Source organism: Lagopus leucura, unplaced genomic scaffold, assembly GCF_019238085.1.
Source record: "Lagopus leucura isolate 7727_CA_CO unplaced genomic scaffold, USGS_WTPT01 Super-Scaffold_100001, whole genome shotgun sequence".
Classification (NCBI taxonomy): domain Eukaryota; kingdom Metazoa; phylum Chordata; class Aves; order Galliformes; family Phasianidae; genus Lagopus; species Lagopus leucura.
In genome coordinates this window covers 70,268,765-70,287,343 of record NW_024962262.1, presented here as the reverse complement: position 1 = coordinate 70,287,343, position 18,579 = coordinate 70,268,765, and the positions used below count along the sequence as shown (strand labels likewise).

Sequence of the window (18,579 nt, the reverse complement as noted above, 5' to 3'; positions counted from 1 at the left end):
CTTGTCTGATGGATGTCTACACACAGCTGTAAGTGCTTAGCACTGGGCCTCCGTACCAAAATATATTCTGTAGCAGACGTTTTTCACCTGAGGCCTGCAGGTTGTGATACTGTCCTAGTCTGATGTCAGTAAAAGGGAAGGTCGCTGAAAGTTTAAATAAACGTTTATTCGTTTATTTATTCTGCTGAGCGGAGGACATAGGCGAAATTGTGATGTATGCTGCCATCTGCTGTGGGATGAATATTATCCAGAGCCTTTCACATTCGGTGCTGATGGAGGCAATGCTGCAGAGGATAGGGATGCTCAAACAAATGAGAGATCTGCAGGAGAAACCCCTAGGAAGGAATTACAGTTTACTGGTGATTTTAAGTGCAAATGATTTCCCTTCCCAAGTAATTTATGCTGCTGAGCTTCAAGGCAGCCTTAAGTTACACCTCTCTCCTCATTTTTCACTCTCTGACTACTTTTCCTTTCTCACTCAAAAACTTTGGGGTGGCCACATCTATTTTAAACTATATCTCAGAAAAGAAGGCCTTGTCCCCATTATTGCCCTCTGCAGTCATTTGAGTTTAATCAAGCAAAACCCATGCAAGGACATCCTTTCTCAGGAGAGCCCCAAACTCCCATAGTCCCACCAGCTAGCCCTGCACCAGGCTTGGCAGGGGACCTTAAAAGATGGGTGCAGAGGATAGGATCCTTCTTGCTGCAGCTAATTTACATTTATGTAAGTCTCTGCTAATAGATTAAAATATATATTTTTTGCTTCATTTTGTGAACCTTGTTTTCAGCTGTACAGCTGTGTCCAGCCCTGGCAATATGGACACAGCGTAGGTGCCCATAGTGATTCCAGGCTCACAGCTCAGCTTCAAGTCCTGAACCTGCAGTACCCTTGTGTAAATACATTTCAGCAGTAATAGTTGGGAGATCATTAATTTTTTTCCTCTCATCTGTTGGAACATTCATATTGCTTTCCATATTCATACTGCTCAGGCTGGCAGCTATCAAAGAACTCATTGAAAAATGAATCAGGTACAGAGTCAGTATTCTTTACCAAAAATTACCCTGTTTTCTGCCATCCCCATAACAACTTTTTTATTTCTTGCATGCCAAATTTTGAAGCCAAGAGTTCAAAATCCTGCCTGGCTAACCAGTGCCAATGCTGGGGATGCAACATTGCTGTGGAGCTCCACCAGTGAGAAAATCATGTGGCAAAGGCAAGAAAACAAACTTGGAAACCTCCATCTTGTAAAACACATAAAAACAGAGATGAAAGGCAATGATCAAGTGTGCTCTTTCAGTTTAGATAAGAAACACTTCCTTGTACCTTCCCTAAAGTTAAACACCTGAAGTAAGCTCATTTTTTACTGTGCTCTATGTAATCGCAGGTTTCTGCAGCTCACAGGTGTGATACTGCTTTTCACAGGGCTTTTTGTTGAAGAAAAGAAACTTGATCCACATATCTTGAAACAGTAGTACACTCACAAAGATACTGGAGAACATACCCCTTCCAATGATTGACCCAGGTTTGTCATCACAATAGCTGGATTTACAGTGCAGCAGTTAGGATAGAAGCTGGGTGTTGAAGACTGTCAAAAGTTAGATGAGCCAAATCTGTTCTTTTTTTAAGTTTAATGTGCTGTTATTATATTTGTATTTAGAGCCTTACATGAATCTCGACAGTGAGAAAGGCTTTATGAGCCCAGCTCTGTTTCATACTCCCCTCCTTGTGCAGTGATTGCTTCCTGGTGCAGGATGTGTTACCATATGAAAGCATGTAAAGCCTCAGGAAATACTTCTGCTTTCTTGAACATAAGAAACACAAGCTTGCTCACACAATTGTTCTTATGCTAATCTCTGTATCATGGCAGAAACTGTCTTTCTATTTATGCATCATAAGTGAAAAATGATGTTATTGGAGCATCGGGGAAAAGCGCATATTGAAGAAAAGTTCATCCAAACGTATTAACTTTGTCTGAATTTTGGGACAAATATCATGATGACAAGAACAGGTGATAGATGGTAAAATATTGTTTTTCATATGCTAGATATTTATTGGAAGTTTTACAGTGGATGAATTTTCTGAGATGCTTGCTGTTGGTGCAGGTTTGCTAAATGGGTGGTGCAAAATAGGTTGTACTTCTAAGGGATACTGTGACTGTAATGTAATCCTTCTTTAGCAGCTGTTTTAACTGGTGATGTGAGTTCACAAGATAGAAGCTGTTTCATCAGCCTCTTTAATAATGCAGTAGACATACACTCCTCTAGAATAAAGATCTTAAATATTTCCAAGGTGTTTGGCATGAAACTCCTAATCAAAATTAGTTAATGAGAGCTGCCTTCATCTCCATCTGCTTTGGCAGACCTCTGTACATAAACATGTGATGTAACTAATTATTTTCATTGGTCAGGAAGAAGAAAATTCAAGGAAAAGAACAGGCACGTGGTTGTATCATCTCTTTGAAAAGGTACTTTATTGTCTACTAGTTCATTCCCTAGAGACCACCTCATTGATCCTACCTCTCTTTAAATAAAAGAGAGATGGAAATGGCCATCTCTGTAACAAAACTCTTCCCACAGTAAATGTTCTAAACCTCCATGTATCTCCACCTGGCTTAGCACAAAGAAATATGTTAGTACTGTGATTAAAGTTATTTTTAAACCTCTGGCATCCTTATTAATGGCGTAGGTTGGGGTAGGAAAATCCAGCTTTTTGGAGTGACTCTTTTGTGATTACATTCTTCCTCTACCTGAGACACCATGGGAAGGGCCATGACAAATAAAGATCTGCAGCTCTGAGATCTTGGGCGTCCATCATTGATGATCATTGATTTAGGGGATAATGTGCCTTCTTGTCTGGAAGACTTCTCCATGGTTTACATTGGACTTCTCTAAAATATAAAGCAGAGCACAGTGGATGTTTACCAAGTAGTCTTTTTATGGAAATAGAATAATTCAAAAGGATTTTTCAGGGGTATTTTCAGAAATAATGAAATAACTAATCTATGAACTGAGAGCAATCCCCTCATCTCCAGACTGCTGACAATATCATATATGCGCCATACTGTGGCAGTGAAAGTGTTATGAAAACAAGCACTGAGCAATAAAACACTTCTGAAAACCTATTAGTTACACAAGGATTCAGCATATTTCATTTTAATTCTGTCAAAGTTCTTTCAAGTTGAAATTTCCCATTTTATTCCAAGTTTTGTGTCAGATTTGCAATGGCACTTCCCTCTTGCTTCCAACATGATGTCCCTGGAACTGTTATTCCTACAGCACTGCAGGTCTTTTAGCCACAGAGAAGGGTACTGGTGCAGTGACCTCTGGGTATAAACTCAGTGTTCTCAGAGCAGTGGGGAGGTTGCCAGTTCATGCTGGTTTACTGTTCGCTCTCAATTTACAGCCAATGTGTTGCAGTGAGAAAGCAGTTCTCATTTCACCAGTGCTTTCTTGCAGCTGTGAGGGGTGGCATTTGTGATACAGATACTGATTTACAGGCAAACAAAACTGCCTCCAAAACCACATATCAAGCAGATCAGCAGCATGTGATCACCTGATAAGATCAGTTTTGGCTGGTACTGAAAATTTCTGACAACATTATGTGTTATTCAGCCTACCTAGCCCCTAGAACTCAATTCTAATAACTTGCATCCCAGGATTTTAACAAAGAACAAGTACAAAATGATGAGGCATTTTTCAACATAACAAGATGTTGTTGTATTAACATGGCTTGTAAAACAGGAAACCACAGCAGCACTTCAGCTCTTCTTTTCTTTAAGACTGTTCAGCGATCTCAGAGTTTTTCAGTAGTTACAGTCTGTACATTGCTCATTTCCAAGCCATTTACAGCAACAAAATACTTAAGAATTCCACTTTAGGGACTTTGCTCACATCCACATGATATAAGACTTGAATCCTATGATTTTTTTTTCTAACAAGAGTTGAACATACTTGCCAAATGTGTGCCAAAACTGCCGGCTGCTTGCTTCCTACTTGCTTTACGGCTATAATGAAAGCTGCTGGTACCTGCAAAGCAGCTTGAGCTTTACATGTGGATAGTTTCAGGAAAAAAAGTATTTTTGTTGCTTGATTCTTGGAAGAGAAGTATCAAAATAGCAGGAAGCAACCTGATCTGAAGTTCCTGTAGACTTGTACACATGGTGCCTGCAAAATGTTATTGTAACTTTCCGGGTTATCAGTTTTAGCACTTTTTTGATGTGTGAAATTACTAGCTGACAGTGAATGCACACGCCAATCACCCGGAATGAAACTGCCTCATCCATCCAAAAGAGGCTAAATGTGCATTAGTTTTCCTTAGGTACAGTTACCAGTACAAAAAAAAATGATTAAAAGTAGCCCATGAAGATACAGAGCTCAGAGCAGGTGTCCAGAAGAGTGTGATAGGTCCTTCTGTGGGGGAGCATGGATGTCCAAAAGCCCAGCAAGTCAACAAGCCCTTCAGGTCTGCAACTCTTCTCTCTAGAAAGCAAAACCAATAATGTATGTATTCTGCTTGCTTCTGTTTGAACCAATGGCACCACGGGTCTGCTGGAGCCAATTCTGCCATCTGAATGGTTGTGCTTGTTCTTCACAAAAATACACCGTCTCCTCCTGATGGGGTGCAACTCCCATCACACGTACTGAGGAAATGCCATCGGCTTCTCTCACCACTTGAGTTCACTGATTGCTAACTTTGTGTAGGCTGAGACAGGAACAGAAGATTCGAAAAGAATTATGGTTATGGGGGATGGTGGAATATATTAGCAACAGCAGCAGACACTGTGCATGGGATAGTGCATATAAGGAGCTAAGTAAGATTTGAAGGGCTTTGTTTTGTTTCCTCTTAGTTGTTCCATTGCTGCTTTCTTTCTCTTTTTTGTTTTCATTTTTCTTTCTCCTGGGGTGGGAATCTTTCATGCCTATTCAGATGCACTAGCTAAAGCATAGTAGATCTCAGATGGTAATGTATGTAGACCAATGGTACTCCCATTCTGCACTACAAACTTTGCTTCCTCCCCTAGCGCTTCAAAATGGAAGCAAGAGAAACTACGCTCACAATGTTGGATGAACACTTTGATAAGCAACATCACCTAACTTTCACTCCTAGAGGAAAGCAGTAGAAAACTTTCCATTGCCCTCACAAGAGAGAGTCATCAACAAAATATTTGCATGCTCCCAAAAATCTGCGAGGCAGAAGCGCTTACCTCGGGGTTTAGACTAGGAAATGGAAGATCAGAAAATACAAATACCTTCTCTTTGATTATGCCTGGCATTACATGAACAGTCCTGAGAGTTGAACTGTCACAGTGTCAATTTCCAGAAAGAAAGCATTTAAAGGGCAAGCTGATGACCAAGCTCCTTATCTTGCTATTTTACATCTCTTAGATCAAAATGGATCCCTCTCCCAGCCTCTTTGGTAAGCCTTAACTACAATAGTTAAGTTAGTGTGAAGAACATAAAGGAACTCTGGAAATACCAAATGAACCCCAATCCATGGTGTGCAATAGCAGCTAAGAGCAGATCAGAACTGTGGTCTTGTTTTCGAAGTTCACATTACATTATCTTTACTTTCTTTTGGTTTCTTTCAGATTGCATTACAAAGTGTCTGTGTTTCTGTGCTGCAACTGACAATCTTTTTGAGGAGGATGAATAAATGTCTAACCTGAAGGATGTCCCTGTGAAAAATTATGACTTGTTAGCATCTAGCCAAACAAATATCAAACTGTACTTTTTTCCCTCTTGATTACTTCACCATATATGACATTCATCTGAAATGTCTTCACTTATCTTGAATATGCAAAATGCCAGCCATTTCTGGAACCTATGGTTAGATGTAGGGGAAACACAATGCCAAATATACTGAAGGGAAAGGAGGGGAAGAATACCAGAGGTCTGAAAGCTTTGGGCATGTTATCCTGTCTTCTCTAGCTTTGTCAAGTGGCAGATGGGCAGTGTGATAGTGTTAACTTTTGCATGTAATACAGACTGTGAAAATAGCATGTCATGCAGTATACAGACTGAGTTGATCTAAGACTGCACACATAATCTTGTTTTGGGAATTTTCTCATCTGAGAGTGCTTGACATTAGTACTTCAGATTATATAGCAAGTTTAGCCTATTTCATAAGCAAGATGAGGCAGGAGTGATTCCATCACACAGCACTGTGGCAGTACAGGCAGGTGTTAGGACTGGGAGTCATGCTGCTGCTGCTGGCACATCACCACTGCTATTCACTCATTCATTCATTCATTTGCTCATTCATTCATTTCAGTAAATTGGGTGCTGGAATAGCAGCACTGGTGCCTCTGTCCTCTCTGTGCTGCTTTGGTGCTTGGAGTAGTTTTATCTTGGTAGGAGAATGACACGTAAGAGCCTGTGTATAGATGCTTACCTGTGAGCTGTGACTCACCCAGGTAGGTGAAGGTGGCTGCAGCATCCCCACACTTCTTTGCCTCTGCTTTCCTCTCAGCCAACACCTTCTCTCCCCACTCCCAACACCTTCTCTCCCCACTCAGCTTCTACAGGACAGACTCACTCTTGTGTCACACACTGCCATACAGCAAAAGTCATCTGTGACAAATATAGGATGAATCCTATGTGGAACAGGTGAAGCAAAGCTACAGCTGGAGATGGAGACAGGGCAAAACCACACCTCCATCTGCTCATGTATCCAGCCCAGGAAGGAGGTAGTTCGGCTGTAGACACCAGGCTTGTTTGCTTCTGCACAGCCCACTCCAAAGCTGGTGGTTCCCACCAACTTCCAGATACTCATATCTTCACATGCTAAAGGGCCCCCACTGTCTCCCTGGAGAACAAAGAATTAAGACAAATGTCAGTGCCTCAGACACTTAAATGAAAACTTGTGCACTTCATGCCTTGGTTTCATCTTGTCCCTTGTGTGATTGTATCTGGGTAACTCTGGTAACTTTGCCCCTCATTCATGACTAGCTAGGTGAGCCTGCATTACTGTGTGTGGGGCTGAATTATTGGCAATCCACTGATACTCAAATCCTTTTTTCCATCCCTCTGCCTCTACATTTTCCAAAGTTCCACACTTCTTATCTTCTCATGTATGCTTTGGCTGCTTTTCACTATGGGGTTTCTGCACCTTGCAGGTCTCCAGAACTGCTCACAGTGCAATTCAGTGCAGTGCAGAGGCCATAGTCAGGGCAAGGAAAGGATGGTACCACACTGTAGCACATACAAGAAATTTAAAAATGTCTTAAGTAAATTTGGCTTCAGAAGTAGCAGATATGGCCCGCAGAAGAAAGGTAAAGAGAGAATTATAGTGCATGAATGTGTGCACAGTCAGTGGCTTGTATTCATGGTGAACAGAGTAAATGGTACAAGAAAACAAATATTTGTCCAAGAAAAGCCTGGGAGTGCCTTCTGATAGCTTATCACTCATGTTTTTCCATCACTGCTGTTAATGAGCACACTTGCAGTTTGGAAACTTCCATACCTGGCAGGTGTCCACCCCTCCCTTTAGGAAACCAGCACAAAGCATTGAAGAGGTTATGATCCCACCATAGACATCTCTGTGATTGCAAATTCTATTAGAAATCAAGGGAACACCTGCATAATTCATGGTTTCAGATGTATCACCTGTTCAAAAACAGAACAAAACCAAAAACTAACAAACGTTGAAAGTAATCTCTACCGTTGAAAGTAATCTCTACTGAAACACAGAAGATGCTTTACAATATGAACTGGCAAGCAAGAGTGAGAGAAATGTAGTTATAATGAAAATGTAATGTAAGTCTCATCACGTACATAATCTGGTAACTAGTGACTGCATAGATCTGGGCATTATCATAGTGTGTAATAAAAATTGGTGAGCTGTATGTTTCTACTTCAATTGTGAACTTAAAAGCTATTTGGGCGCTGTCTTCCAATTCTAGTGCACAGATTTGTTTGGAATTTAGTCTCTGTTCTATTCATCAACAAATCACCTGCAAACATCTGTTTTATTTTACAAGTATTCATCAGAGTCTCAGTGAATCATATCCACAAATAGGAGCACTTGCACACTATCCTTCCAATTTAGATCTCATCTTTTTATGTGGTAAACATTGCTTTTTCTTTTTTCCCGCCTTTTGCTATTATCTATTATTTTGTTCCCTGAATAACGGGAACATTTTAAATGAGACAAATGAAGAATGAATAAAGAACAATGACATGAACATTCAAGCACTCTGAAGTGAGTCAGTACATATTATTGACTAACGTAACCCACGAGTCATGCTAAAAATAAAATATTCCCTTTTGTTTGTAACATAATTCACAAATCTAATTTCTTTATCATCCAACTCGCCTGAAAATAGACATGCTCTCTCTTGAAAAAATGAATGCTTGATTCTTGCATTTCTGCTCTGCTTTGTGTGCTTGAAGTTATAAAAAAACATGAGAGGTTGGAGGGTGCTCTGCCTAGATGGTACTGCACCTACATGAGGTTTTCATCCTTTTCATAGAGTGTATCCATTCATTCCTCATGTTAAGAGTTAGTTCAGCACTTCTGTCTCATACTCCCCCCATATTGCAAAAGACTGAATTCCCTTTCCAGGGTGACCATAAAATGTAGAGATATGTCATCTTCTTCCCCTCAGATATCCCAGACAATTTAATGTTGATCAATTGCTCCAGCCAAATCCTATACTCTGTGTGAGATACTTTGTACTGTACTGACATGTACTGTAATTTTGACTGTACTATGCACTGTAACTGACAGCAGACATTTAAAATACCTCCTTCAACAGTTGCTCCCCATCCTGATACCCAACACATTTTTCCTTCTGGGAACTGTTCACCAAAATTAGGCAGACAAATTGGCTCTATGTGACCTAGTTAAAAAAGAAAAAAAAAAGAAAAAAGAAAAAAGAAAAAAAAATAAAGTAGAGAGAGAGAGAACAAGAGAGAGAAGGGAGAATCATTTTCAAAATTTGACACAAAGTCAAAGCTTGAGTAAATCTTTCAGGATATGGCTTGCAATGAAATTTCTAAGAAAACTATCCACTCACCACATAAAGAAACTCAGTAGTTCATAGAATCATAGAATCATAGAATCTTAGAACCATTACGGTTGGAAAAGACCTCTAAGACCACCTAGTCCAACCACCAGCCCATCTCCACCATGTCCACTAACCATGGCCCTTAGTGCCACATTCACATGGTTCTTGAACACTTCTGGGGACAGTGACTCTGTCATCTCCCTGGGCAGCCCTTGCCACTGCCTCACCACTCTTTCAGAGAATAATTTTTTCCTAATATCCTACCTTCTATAAGTTTTGTCTTATGGCCAAATACCTACAGCTGGCTTAGTTTTCATCAAGAAGGAAGTAATAAAAGAGGTGTTGGATTGTCAATAAAGTGAAGAATGAGTAAATAAGAAATACATCTTGTACTCAGCTGATGGATACAGAGAATTGAGACCCCATGGCATGCTGCTCTGCCAGAGAAAAGGGCCATGGTTAGCTGTAACATGACTGGTATAGTACCTTGTGATGTGCTTTGTGCAGTAGCGTGTGAAAAGACCTGTAAGCATGCATTACTGCAGTCTTCTGAAAGGGCAGCACGATGTCTGGGGTACTCTTTTCTTCCTATCCATGTACTCACAGACCTAGAGTACCTCTGTGCTCTGGGGTACTGAATGCTGTGCAATACAGTTAGTGTTTGATGTTCATCGGGATGAACTACAAGCTATCGAGGTGGCCTAGCACTGCACAAAGGGAAGGAACATATGATGTTATAGTGGGTAATTCCTAGCACTACCCTTTTCCACTATGCAATGATTCCAGCTAAAAGCATCGAGCCTACAAGGCTCCCCAGGCTGCCCCTTGTCCTCAGTTCAGATGCAGAGCTTTTCCTGTTCTTGTCAGGCTCACAATCTCGATCCTGAGCAAAAGAAAACAGCAGTGGCAGAAATTTCAAACAGAACAAATTCAAGGTGAATTTTTATCTAAACTGGAAGTTGGAAAGATTTAATAGAATAGAATCATAGAATCACTGTATGGCTTCGGTTGGAAGGGATCTTAAAGGTCATCTAGTTACACTCTTCCTGCTGTGGGCAATTTCAAGAGTATTGATTTAGGAATGGACAATCTAGATGCACCGGGGAGCCAGTCCACCGTAGCAGAAAGAGCTCACAGTGAATAGGAAATACTGGTAGGTGATAATTTATATTCATACAGTATTATTACAAATTATTTCAACTCACTGATTAGTGTCAGCCATAGACAGCATCCTACTAAGAAAATAAGACTGGTTTCAATTCAAAAGCACTGTTATGTTTGTATTGTGTTGGCTTCTCTTTGAAATTTAAAATTGATTTTCAGCTTTGGGCACTGCTGGACCTCCCTATATTCACAGAAATGAGGATATAGTAAAAATCTCTGTGATGTCCAAGAAAAATCAGGTGGGATGTATATTTTAGAAAGGAAAAATTATTTAGAAAGAATGAAGTTAATATCTGCCTATTATTAAATGCCTTCAGCAAGCCAACACCAGAATGAATTGGAAACCTGCAGTGCCTGTGATCACACTGTACCTCTGTACCTGAATACAGAGTACAAGTGTTTCTGGTGTTGGGGCTGGGAAGGCTTTCTGCTGCCATGTGGAGACAGTACTTGGAACAGTAGCTAAGGCTCATGATATGACTGCTGGTGAGCAAGGGGAAATAAGCCAGTGCCATTTGGGTAGGGACCCCTTGCCATCACAGCAGCAGGCTCACTACATTTATGCTGCTCTTCTCTCAATGTTTTTAGAGGCAGTGAGAATGCACCCAGATGGCCTGTGTCAGACCAAAAGAACTTCCCAGCCCATGCTCTTAGCTAGAGAAGTGAGAAAATCAAGTGACAGCTCACACAATGAATTACCATTGAAAGCAAGCGGTGCTGCCAGTTTCATCAGTGCTATATCATTTCCCATGGTCTTGGGTTTATAATTTCGATGGTATATAATCTTTTCCACTGAATATGTGTGAACCTGGGTATCTTGCTGAGTCACAAAGCCAACTTGCACACTCCATGAGCTTGGTAAGTACAAGCTGAAATGAAGAGGTAGGGGAAAGTGAGGAACCTTTAAGAAAACTCTTAGGTTGTCATTTGTCTCCAAAGCTTACAAACTGATTGATCCTGTTAAACTGAAAAGCGTCTTGTCATTTACTTAGGAGCTTCTGAGTACTTTAGTACTCAGCAGCCAAGTAAAAAATTCCTCCTGGGCCATTAAATCACATGCAATGTAGAGAAATCAGTGATCTAAATTCTAAATAAATGATTTAACATTTATCAGTTGTTTAAGTTGATTTCCCAGGAAGCTGAGAGTTTCCAGAATTTCTGAAAATTGGTCTGTGTGATTTGAACACTTCTGTGGAGGATCCTTTTTCATAAGGATTTGCACCGGTACAGAAAGAAGGAGAGACAGTTTAAATGCTATGGATAGAGTCTGTGAAATCAGGACCAGAAGGCAATCTCTTCTGCAGGTTTTTGAAGGACAAAGCGCAATGCTTGAGCCTTCTTCTGCAGTGTCTCCCAAGATGTGCTGCAAGTAGAGTCAGTGGGACACCTGAGTAAGACAAGTTAGAGACTCACTCGTAGACACAGTGTGCAGCTGTGATGATCCAGCGTGGGGTGATGACAGACCCTCCGCAGAGGTGGTGCCCATGGAACTGCAGGCTGACCTGCCAAGGCCACTGCTGGGGCAAGGATGCATTGCCTCCCACAATCCGCGGCCTGTAGCTGGCCCGCATCCCGCATGCTGTCAGAAAGCAAAGTTTACAGTCCATGGGGGAAACATGGGAACAGTTTCTGTGACCTTAGGAATTCTACTCCTAATCCTGCCAAGGCCAGGTGGTCTCTGCAGCAGGACCATCTCCAACGCCCACTGACTTTTCATATCCCAATTGGAAAACAAGCTGGCATGGACAGGTACGCATTGAAGTTCAGGAATTAAGACAGAATTTCCCTTTCCATGCCAAGATGGCAAAGACTATGAATTGTAGCACCAGATCATTGATCCAATGCACAATCCTTACATGTCTACTTCCTGCTATGATTTTCACTGAATCATTCTTGCTATGTGATACTCCAAATCTGCCCTCCAAGTCTACTCTGGACTCCTGAAGTTCTGTGAAATTTTATATAAGAAGTACAATTTTTCATTGCGTGTGAAAAACTGACAGTATTCCCCTGAGTATCCAATTCCTCCCCGCTCTTGCTCTGAAGCGGATGAAGGACAGGTTTTCATCTTATTCTCACTTTTGCTAATGCTTACCCAAACACTTTAAGATGATTACATTGCCAGAAGTGCATTCTTCCCTAAGATGAAGAGACAGTAAAGTATTAGATACAATTTAGGAATACCATTTTTTCCCTAGTACGCATGTTTACATAAATATAGAATTCATATATTTAGAGAGACAAGAAGACAAGCACTCATCCAATCTACTTAAGGCATTTAACTGAAGTATGTAAGGAAGGAGCTTAGACACCGTCAGGATTCTGCAGACCACTTGCTGTCCTGCTGAAGAGTGTTTCACTCTTCTGTGATGGGAGGTTACTTTTAGCACATGATCTGTGTCTCCTTGGATCCATAGCTTGCTTCTCAGTGAAAAGCAACTAAGAAAAGCAAGCTGTTGTAAGATAAAGAAGCACATAATGAGGGGTTATATTCCCACTGGGAAACAGCTATGGGTCTCTAAACTCAAAGGAACTGCTTTATGTTAGAGAAAGATAAGTGCCTGGTGTCTATCCATTTTCTGTAAAGGGACTGTGGGACAGACAACTTTGTCAAATAGCTCATTAAATTCTCTCTTTCCGTCAGTAAGAACAGCCTGGTTTTCTGTCATTCAACCCACAAGTTAAAGTGTACCTCAAGTTTGTTGCATTGTGCAGGGATGTCACTTGATCCATGGGTAACCAATGGCTGAGGGATACAAAATGTCTTTGAAACTGTTTTTCAACAGCAGCCACGGGCAGGTAACCTGAACTCACATAACTGCAAATAAAGCATAAATACAGCTTCATCAGACAGACTTCCAGTAATCCGCCTGAATAATTTAGTGCCTGTATTAGTGGAAACCAAGTGCAGCAGCCACAATTATCAGATTATGGCACTTGGTGAACTCATCCCACTCCCTCCAAGAAGTGCTTCGTATAATGCATGCATCCAGTACCATGTCAGAAGTCACACATACCAGGAGGTATTTAACTGGCAGAGAAAGTCAATTTTAATTCTAATGTTGTGCTAGAACTTCATTGTGACTGGATGGCAAGTATCTTCAGCAAGTGTCAATGGATGTCAGTGGGTGCTATGTTTTCCACATGGAGGAATTCAGTGACACGCCTTTGCTTCATACACACTTCCATGTGTCAGATGCTATTTTGTCAGACTGCCCCCCTTCTGCCATTTGTCACATGGCAACAGCATGTAATGGGATACTGGTGGGAAGGTTCAACCTCTGCCGCCATACCACCAACATCCATCTCTGATGTTGTGGGCCAACATCATAAAATAGGAGAGGCATTACTTTCTGAGCAGACTTCACATATAATTTTTCTGCTGATGTGGAAAATGAATGGAAAATGCTCATATGTTGCACAGTGCTTCTCAAACAGGTTGCAGTTACTAGGGAGACAGGTAGGATTCAGATACCCGCAACCCATAGGGAAGACTTAACAAAACCATTGCTGCTGCATTGCTGCAAATCCTGCCATCATTCAGGATTTACAGGAGCAATAGCTGGCATTTTCAGTGTGCAAATATTCATGACAGTTTCCCACATTATCCTCAATTATATTATTCACAAGTAAGGATTAAGTCCTTTTTTATTTTAAAGCACGGCCTCATGCAGGGTTTCATTAAGAAAATTGGAAATGTCAGAATTTGTTAAGAATGTCAAATAAATTCCTTCTGTTTTACATTCATACCTTGAGAAACCCAGGTGTTTACAGGTAGTATTTCCATACTCTGCCTTCCAGTCATCAGAACAGACTGTTCGCCATGATCCAGAGGTGAACACCTGCAGCACAGCTCTCTTGCCACTCAGCCTGACTTTGAGATTCAGAGGAAGAAAAGCCTGAGTGAGATGCAAAGAACCATTGGGACAACAACATGAGCACAGCTGTGTAATGCACCACTGTGGCATCCACATTTCCTGGCTCTTGAAGTTTTTACTACTTGTCTTTTTGATTTGCTTCGATTCTTTAGCAGAACTTTTCTGTGCATTTTTGTTTCTTAACTTTAAGGAAGGAATTAGTAGAGGAGTTTTTCCTTACGAGTGTCCCTCTTGGTAATGTATTGAGGCATACTTACGATAGCACAGTCAGGACAAAAAAGTCTGTGCTAATCACAAATCATAAAATATCCCGAGTTGGAAAGGACTCACAAGGATCACTGAGTCCAGCTCTGGGCTGCACATAGGACCACCCAAAAATCAGACCATGTGTCTGAGAGCACTGTCCAGACACTCCTTGAACTCCAACCCTGGTGGCCGTGCCCACAGCCCTGTGCATCCCGTTCCACACCCACCGCCCTGTGGTGCAGCCCCTTTTCCTGACCCCCAGCTGCCCTCCCCTGACAGCTCCATGCCGTTCCCTCGGCCCTGTCGCTGTCACACAGCACAGAGCTCAGTCTATATTCCTCTGTCTCACTGAAATTCTTTACAACACATCTCTCTTAACAATGTGCCAGACACTGCAGGAGAAGATAGCAGGGATTTATAATCGCATCTGAATTACCACATCCATACTCATCTTCCCCTTCTTTACAGTTGAAGACACCATTGCACCTGGCTGATTTCTGGATACACTTGAAGGATGATCGACAGCGAAACTTCCCAATGCAGTTGTATTGGACTGGCAAGAATGGAAGAAAACAAGGTGATGAAACACACATTCTTGCTTTCATTATCTGGCCGTATTTCTACCTTGCTGAGGCAAAGGCAACTCCTGTACTCTAGGAACTTCTGAAATACAACCCAGACGTTGCTACATGGTGCTGTTAAACTCATCCATTAGTAATGAATTGTAGGATGAAACAGCTTTGCTGCCTGTGCTGCCTCTTTCACAGCTACCTTAACCTAGTTTATGTTCCACACCAGGATAAGTTTCCAGTTGCTGTGAACCCTTACCAACAAAGCAAGGAAATCCTTACTCATTCCAGCTGTGGATATGAACCACTTTACTACCAACGTATTTGTCACCTACCACTAGGTAGGACACACCTTCCAGTCACAATTGAACTTATCCTAGCTTTCTTTTCCTTCATACAGATTTGTTATTGGGGAAAGTTTTCTGAAACCAAACTGAAAGTACTGATTTACAAGACAAAACTATGCACGTTACCTTAAGTTCCCCTTGGCTTCTCAATTCTTAGAGCATGACTCAGGAGGAATCAGTGAAATTAAAGGAATCAGACTGGAGAGTTTTCTAAGTCCTACAGGCTCCCCTGTGTCCTAATTATTACATCAATCTTGTCGTGAGTGACAGATCTATTTTATTTGTACATGTAAATAAAATGTAAATCCATCATTCCAGCAAGACTTTATACTTCAGTTAGCAAGTGGCAGTAGCAGGTTAATTCCATTCTAAGTAAAAACCTCATGAAAAATTAAGAATTAGAATGGTTAATTGAGAATGAATAACTAATGAATAACTTAATGAATAACTAATTGTACTCACCACCCAGGCCAGTGGCAACTGCTAGGATTACTACAAAGAATAAAGCACAGACGTAGGGAAGGTATCTGGGGGAGGTTAATAGTTGGCACATCGAAGGTGGTTCAATATCCCCTGGAAACCAAACAGAGATAACAGCTTCTATGAAGTTTAAACAGCTGGAGTTTGCAGTGAAAAGATTTCTCTAACATTAAGCTAGATGAAGCAGCAACTGCTGCATGCAATTCACAGTCATTCCTGTCCATGACATCTCCTGACCCTTGCCTGTACCATATCTGTGGTCCCAGTGCTCCCTCCAGCAGCAACCCCAGCTGCATGGTGCTCTGAGCGCAGTGTACAACCCCATGCACCAGCTCCACTCTTCCAGTGCTGGGGGAACACTCCTGTCAGGGAGGAAGAGGTGCTAAAGCTTTGAACGTGAGCAGGAATATTGGAAAGACAGCACCTGTTAACAAATAGCATTCAAGGCAAGAAGGAAGAAAGTTTTGGACTTTGAAGCAGAGTTGATTGAAAACAGTAGAAAGCAAAAAACCATGGGACCTCCACATTAGAAGATAGCTTGAAAAAGTGTCAAAAAATGTGATCTGGAGGAAATTTTACTATAAAGGCAAGGAAAGAACCATGTAATAGCTCTGTGCTGAGATTCAGTTTTCAAGGAAAAAGAGGCATCTGAAGTTAAAATAGACACCAGCAGGAACTGCTGAATGCATTTCATGAGCAGGAATGATCCTGTTCACCTCTGTAGCTGACCTCAACTTGGTAGCATTGTGATTCAGGAAAAAAAAACAATGGATCCCATTGAAAATAATGAAGGATTCACTTGTGACAAACGTATTCTGACATACAGAATGCAAAGTATGGGAAAATAGCCTACACAGCTTTCTCATGTATATACACAAGAGCTGGTAGAACCTTGTTGCCAATTTTAATCCATGCAGCTCTTAACCCCTTTCCTCAAGCTTTGAATCTAAGATTAGCAGGAACTTAGAACCAGTCAAGGATGCTGAGTGTCTACCAGTGCTCATAGAATCACAGGTAAATCCCAACCTTCCCAAACCCTCCCTAAAGCTACTGAGCAACTGATTTTGACAATGGAGTTGGTGTCTGATATCCAAAATTTTACACAGCTGCAGTTAGTATATTTGCCATGAAACCTAAGGGAAGTAACCAACATGTTTGCTATTCATCCTATAGATTGTTATATTGTGCATTCAGGTTTTTTTTTTAATGGGCTGAATTTCCAGTTTGGAAAATTTTCAAATAAGCCAATGAAAACAATGTCAGAAAAGCGTGGGCAAATATCTGCTATGTGACAGAAGTGTGTGGATAATCTGTCTATAAAAAATGCTTGTGCATGCAAGCACAAGACAGAAGATGTCATCGCCTGCTGATATGGTGGCAAATCTCACGGCTGGGGGAGTGAAGTTGTGTTTCTTGTTTCTCCGAGTAATTGCTTTCTCTGAATGTGTGGGCAAGCTAATTAGCTGTTCAGATTACAAAGGTCAAAACACTATGCAGCATCCCTACCAGATCCATCTGCACTGGGATCAACTCTCACTTGTATGCTGAAAAATCTTTTGAAGGAGAACTGAATTTCTGGTACTGGCGGTCCATCTTCTGTAATAGAGATGATTTCAAGACTTCCAGTAGTGGGATTTGCCCCTTGAGCCTGGCTCAACAGAAGAAATAACGACACAATATTTAAGCAAATTATTTCTATTACCTCAAAAAATCTGACACTCTTCTTCTGATATGAAAGGATATTTTCTTCCTACTTCCATTGATAATTCTTCCATGCAATGCAGATAAAAAATGAATCTGCAGACACACCTGCAAGAATACTACGCTTGCCCAAAATAAACCATTTCTTCATGATAAAAGAAACCATACTTCATGAGAGAAGCTCTTGCAATTAATTAACCAGCAACTACAGAAGTTAAATTATTTTCAGGTTTGTCTAAGCACGTTCAATAACTGTAGTTGGTGACTGCGACAAATAACTGACTTCTTTTTTTCCCTTAAATTTCAACCTAACCCCTGTGAGGTGCTCTCTTTAATTGCAATCAGAAACAAGAGAGATGGAAAAGCACATTACATCTGTACAGTACCTGGCAGCAACCTCATGCTTGGGCAGAATGAATTTTAGCCCAGAAAACCCTTAATCTCTTCCCATACAGTGGAGAATTATTAAAACGGGCCACACCAGAACTCAAGGTAAGCAGCTTCAAAATTCTGTTTTCTAGCTTCAGTTCCAAGCACTATCAGTGACAAAAGGTATCATGTTTTTGACCTCATGATGGTGTGAAATAGGTCCAGGATTGCTAAAGACAGTGGAGTTTGTAAGGTGTAAAAGCAGCACAAGTGCTTTTCAAAGCAGTCCCAGAAAATATTTATAGTGACACATTTTAGGCAAAGTATATGTGTTTTGTTGGCGGCACTAATCTCTAACCACCAGGAATATCTCTTCACTTCTCAGCAGAGTCGCAACGGGGTTTTGATAAAGTCCAATTTTCATTTCAATGACCATAAATTAAATTTCATATGTAGCCCACTAATTTTAAGGCAGATAAAAGGATGGTGTGCTGTATATGATTTTTAAGTCTTTTTAATACTCTTCTACCCTTACAATCCTCCTAACTGGCACAAAAGTTGTTCATCTGTAAGTAAAACAGCATTGAGAAGTATAAACGACATGAGAGATAAGCACAGACACGTCTTCTTTAGAGGACACACGCCGTCCCAAAGCTTCACTCACCTCTTCCTGAGAAGTCATAGTTAAAAGCAAAACTGTTTTCTCTCTTCATCATCAAAAGAAGCCAAAAGGAAGTCCTGAGGTTGCTAAGCCAGCCCACTCTGAGAGGTTTCCTGAGCCGCCCTGGACCGCCCGTTCAGCCACTGGTCACAGGCA

The 18,579-nt window shown here is 41.1% G+C and overlaps 1 protein-coding gene across 1 annotated transcript; it reads right to left on the bottom strand.

Moving 5' to 3' along the window:
- Positions 1 to 5,748: 5,748 nt before the first annotated feature.
- Positions 5,749 to 18,444, bottom strand: TMPRSS3 (transmembrane serine protease 3). The gene is made up of 13 exons (XM_042868004.1): positions 18,427 to 18,444; positions 17,199 to 17,340; positions 15,675 to 15,785; positions 14,733 to 14,849; positions 13,923 to 14,046; positions 12,865 to 12,990; positions 12,268 to 12,311; positions 11,586 to 11,751; positions 10,872 to 11,041; positions 8,745 to 8,840; positions 7,463 to 7,605; positions 6,653 to 6,805; positions 5,749 to 5,859 (listed from the first exon to the last, which is right to left on the bottom strand). The coding sequence occupies exons 1-13, from the start codon at positions 18,442 to 18,444 to the stop codon at positions 5,749 to 5,751; spliced, it is 1,521 nt and encodes a 506-aa protein (XP_042723938.1).
- Between the last annotated feature and the right edge of the window lie 135 nt (positions 18,445 to 18,579).

Excerpts from the sequence above, each read along its gene's own strand:
- TMPRSS3 (XM_042868004.1), bottom strand. Across the intron at positions 14,850-15,674 it reads AGTTGCCACTGGCCTGGGTG|TCCAATACAACTGCATTGGG; the intron begins GTGAGTACAATT and ends CATTCTTGCCAG. Across the intron at positions 8,841-10,871 it reads AGCACCGCTTGCTTTCAATG|GTCACATAGAGCCAATTTGT; the intron begins GTAATTCATTGT and ends TTTTTTAACTAG.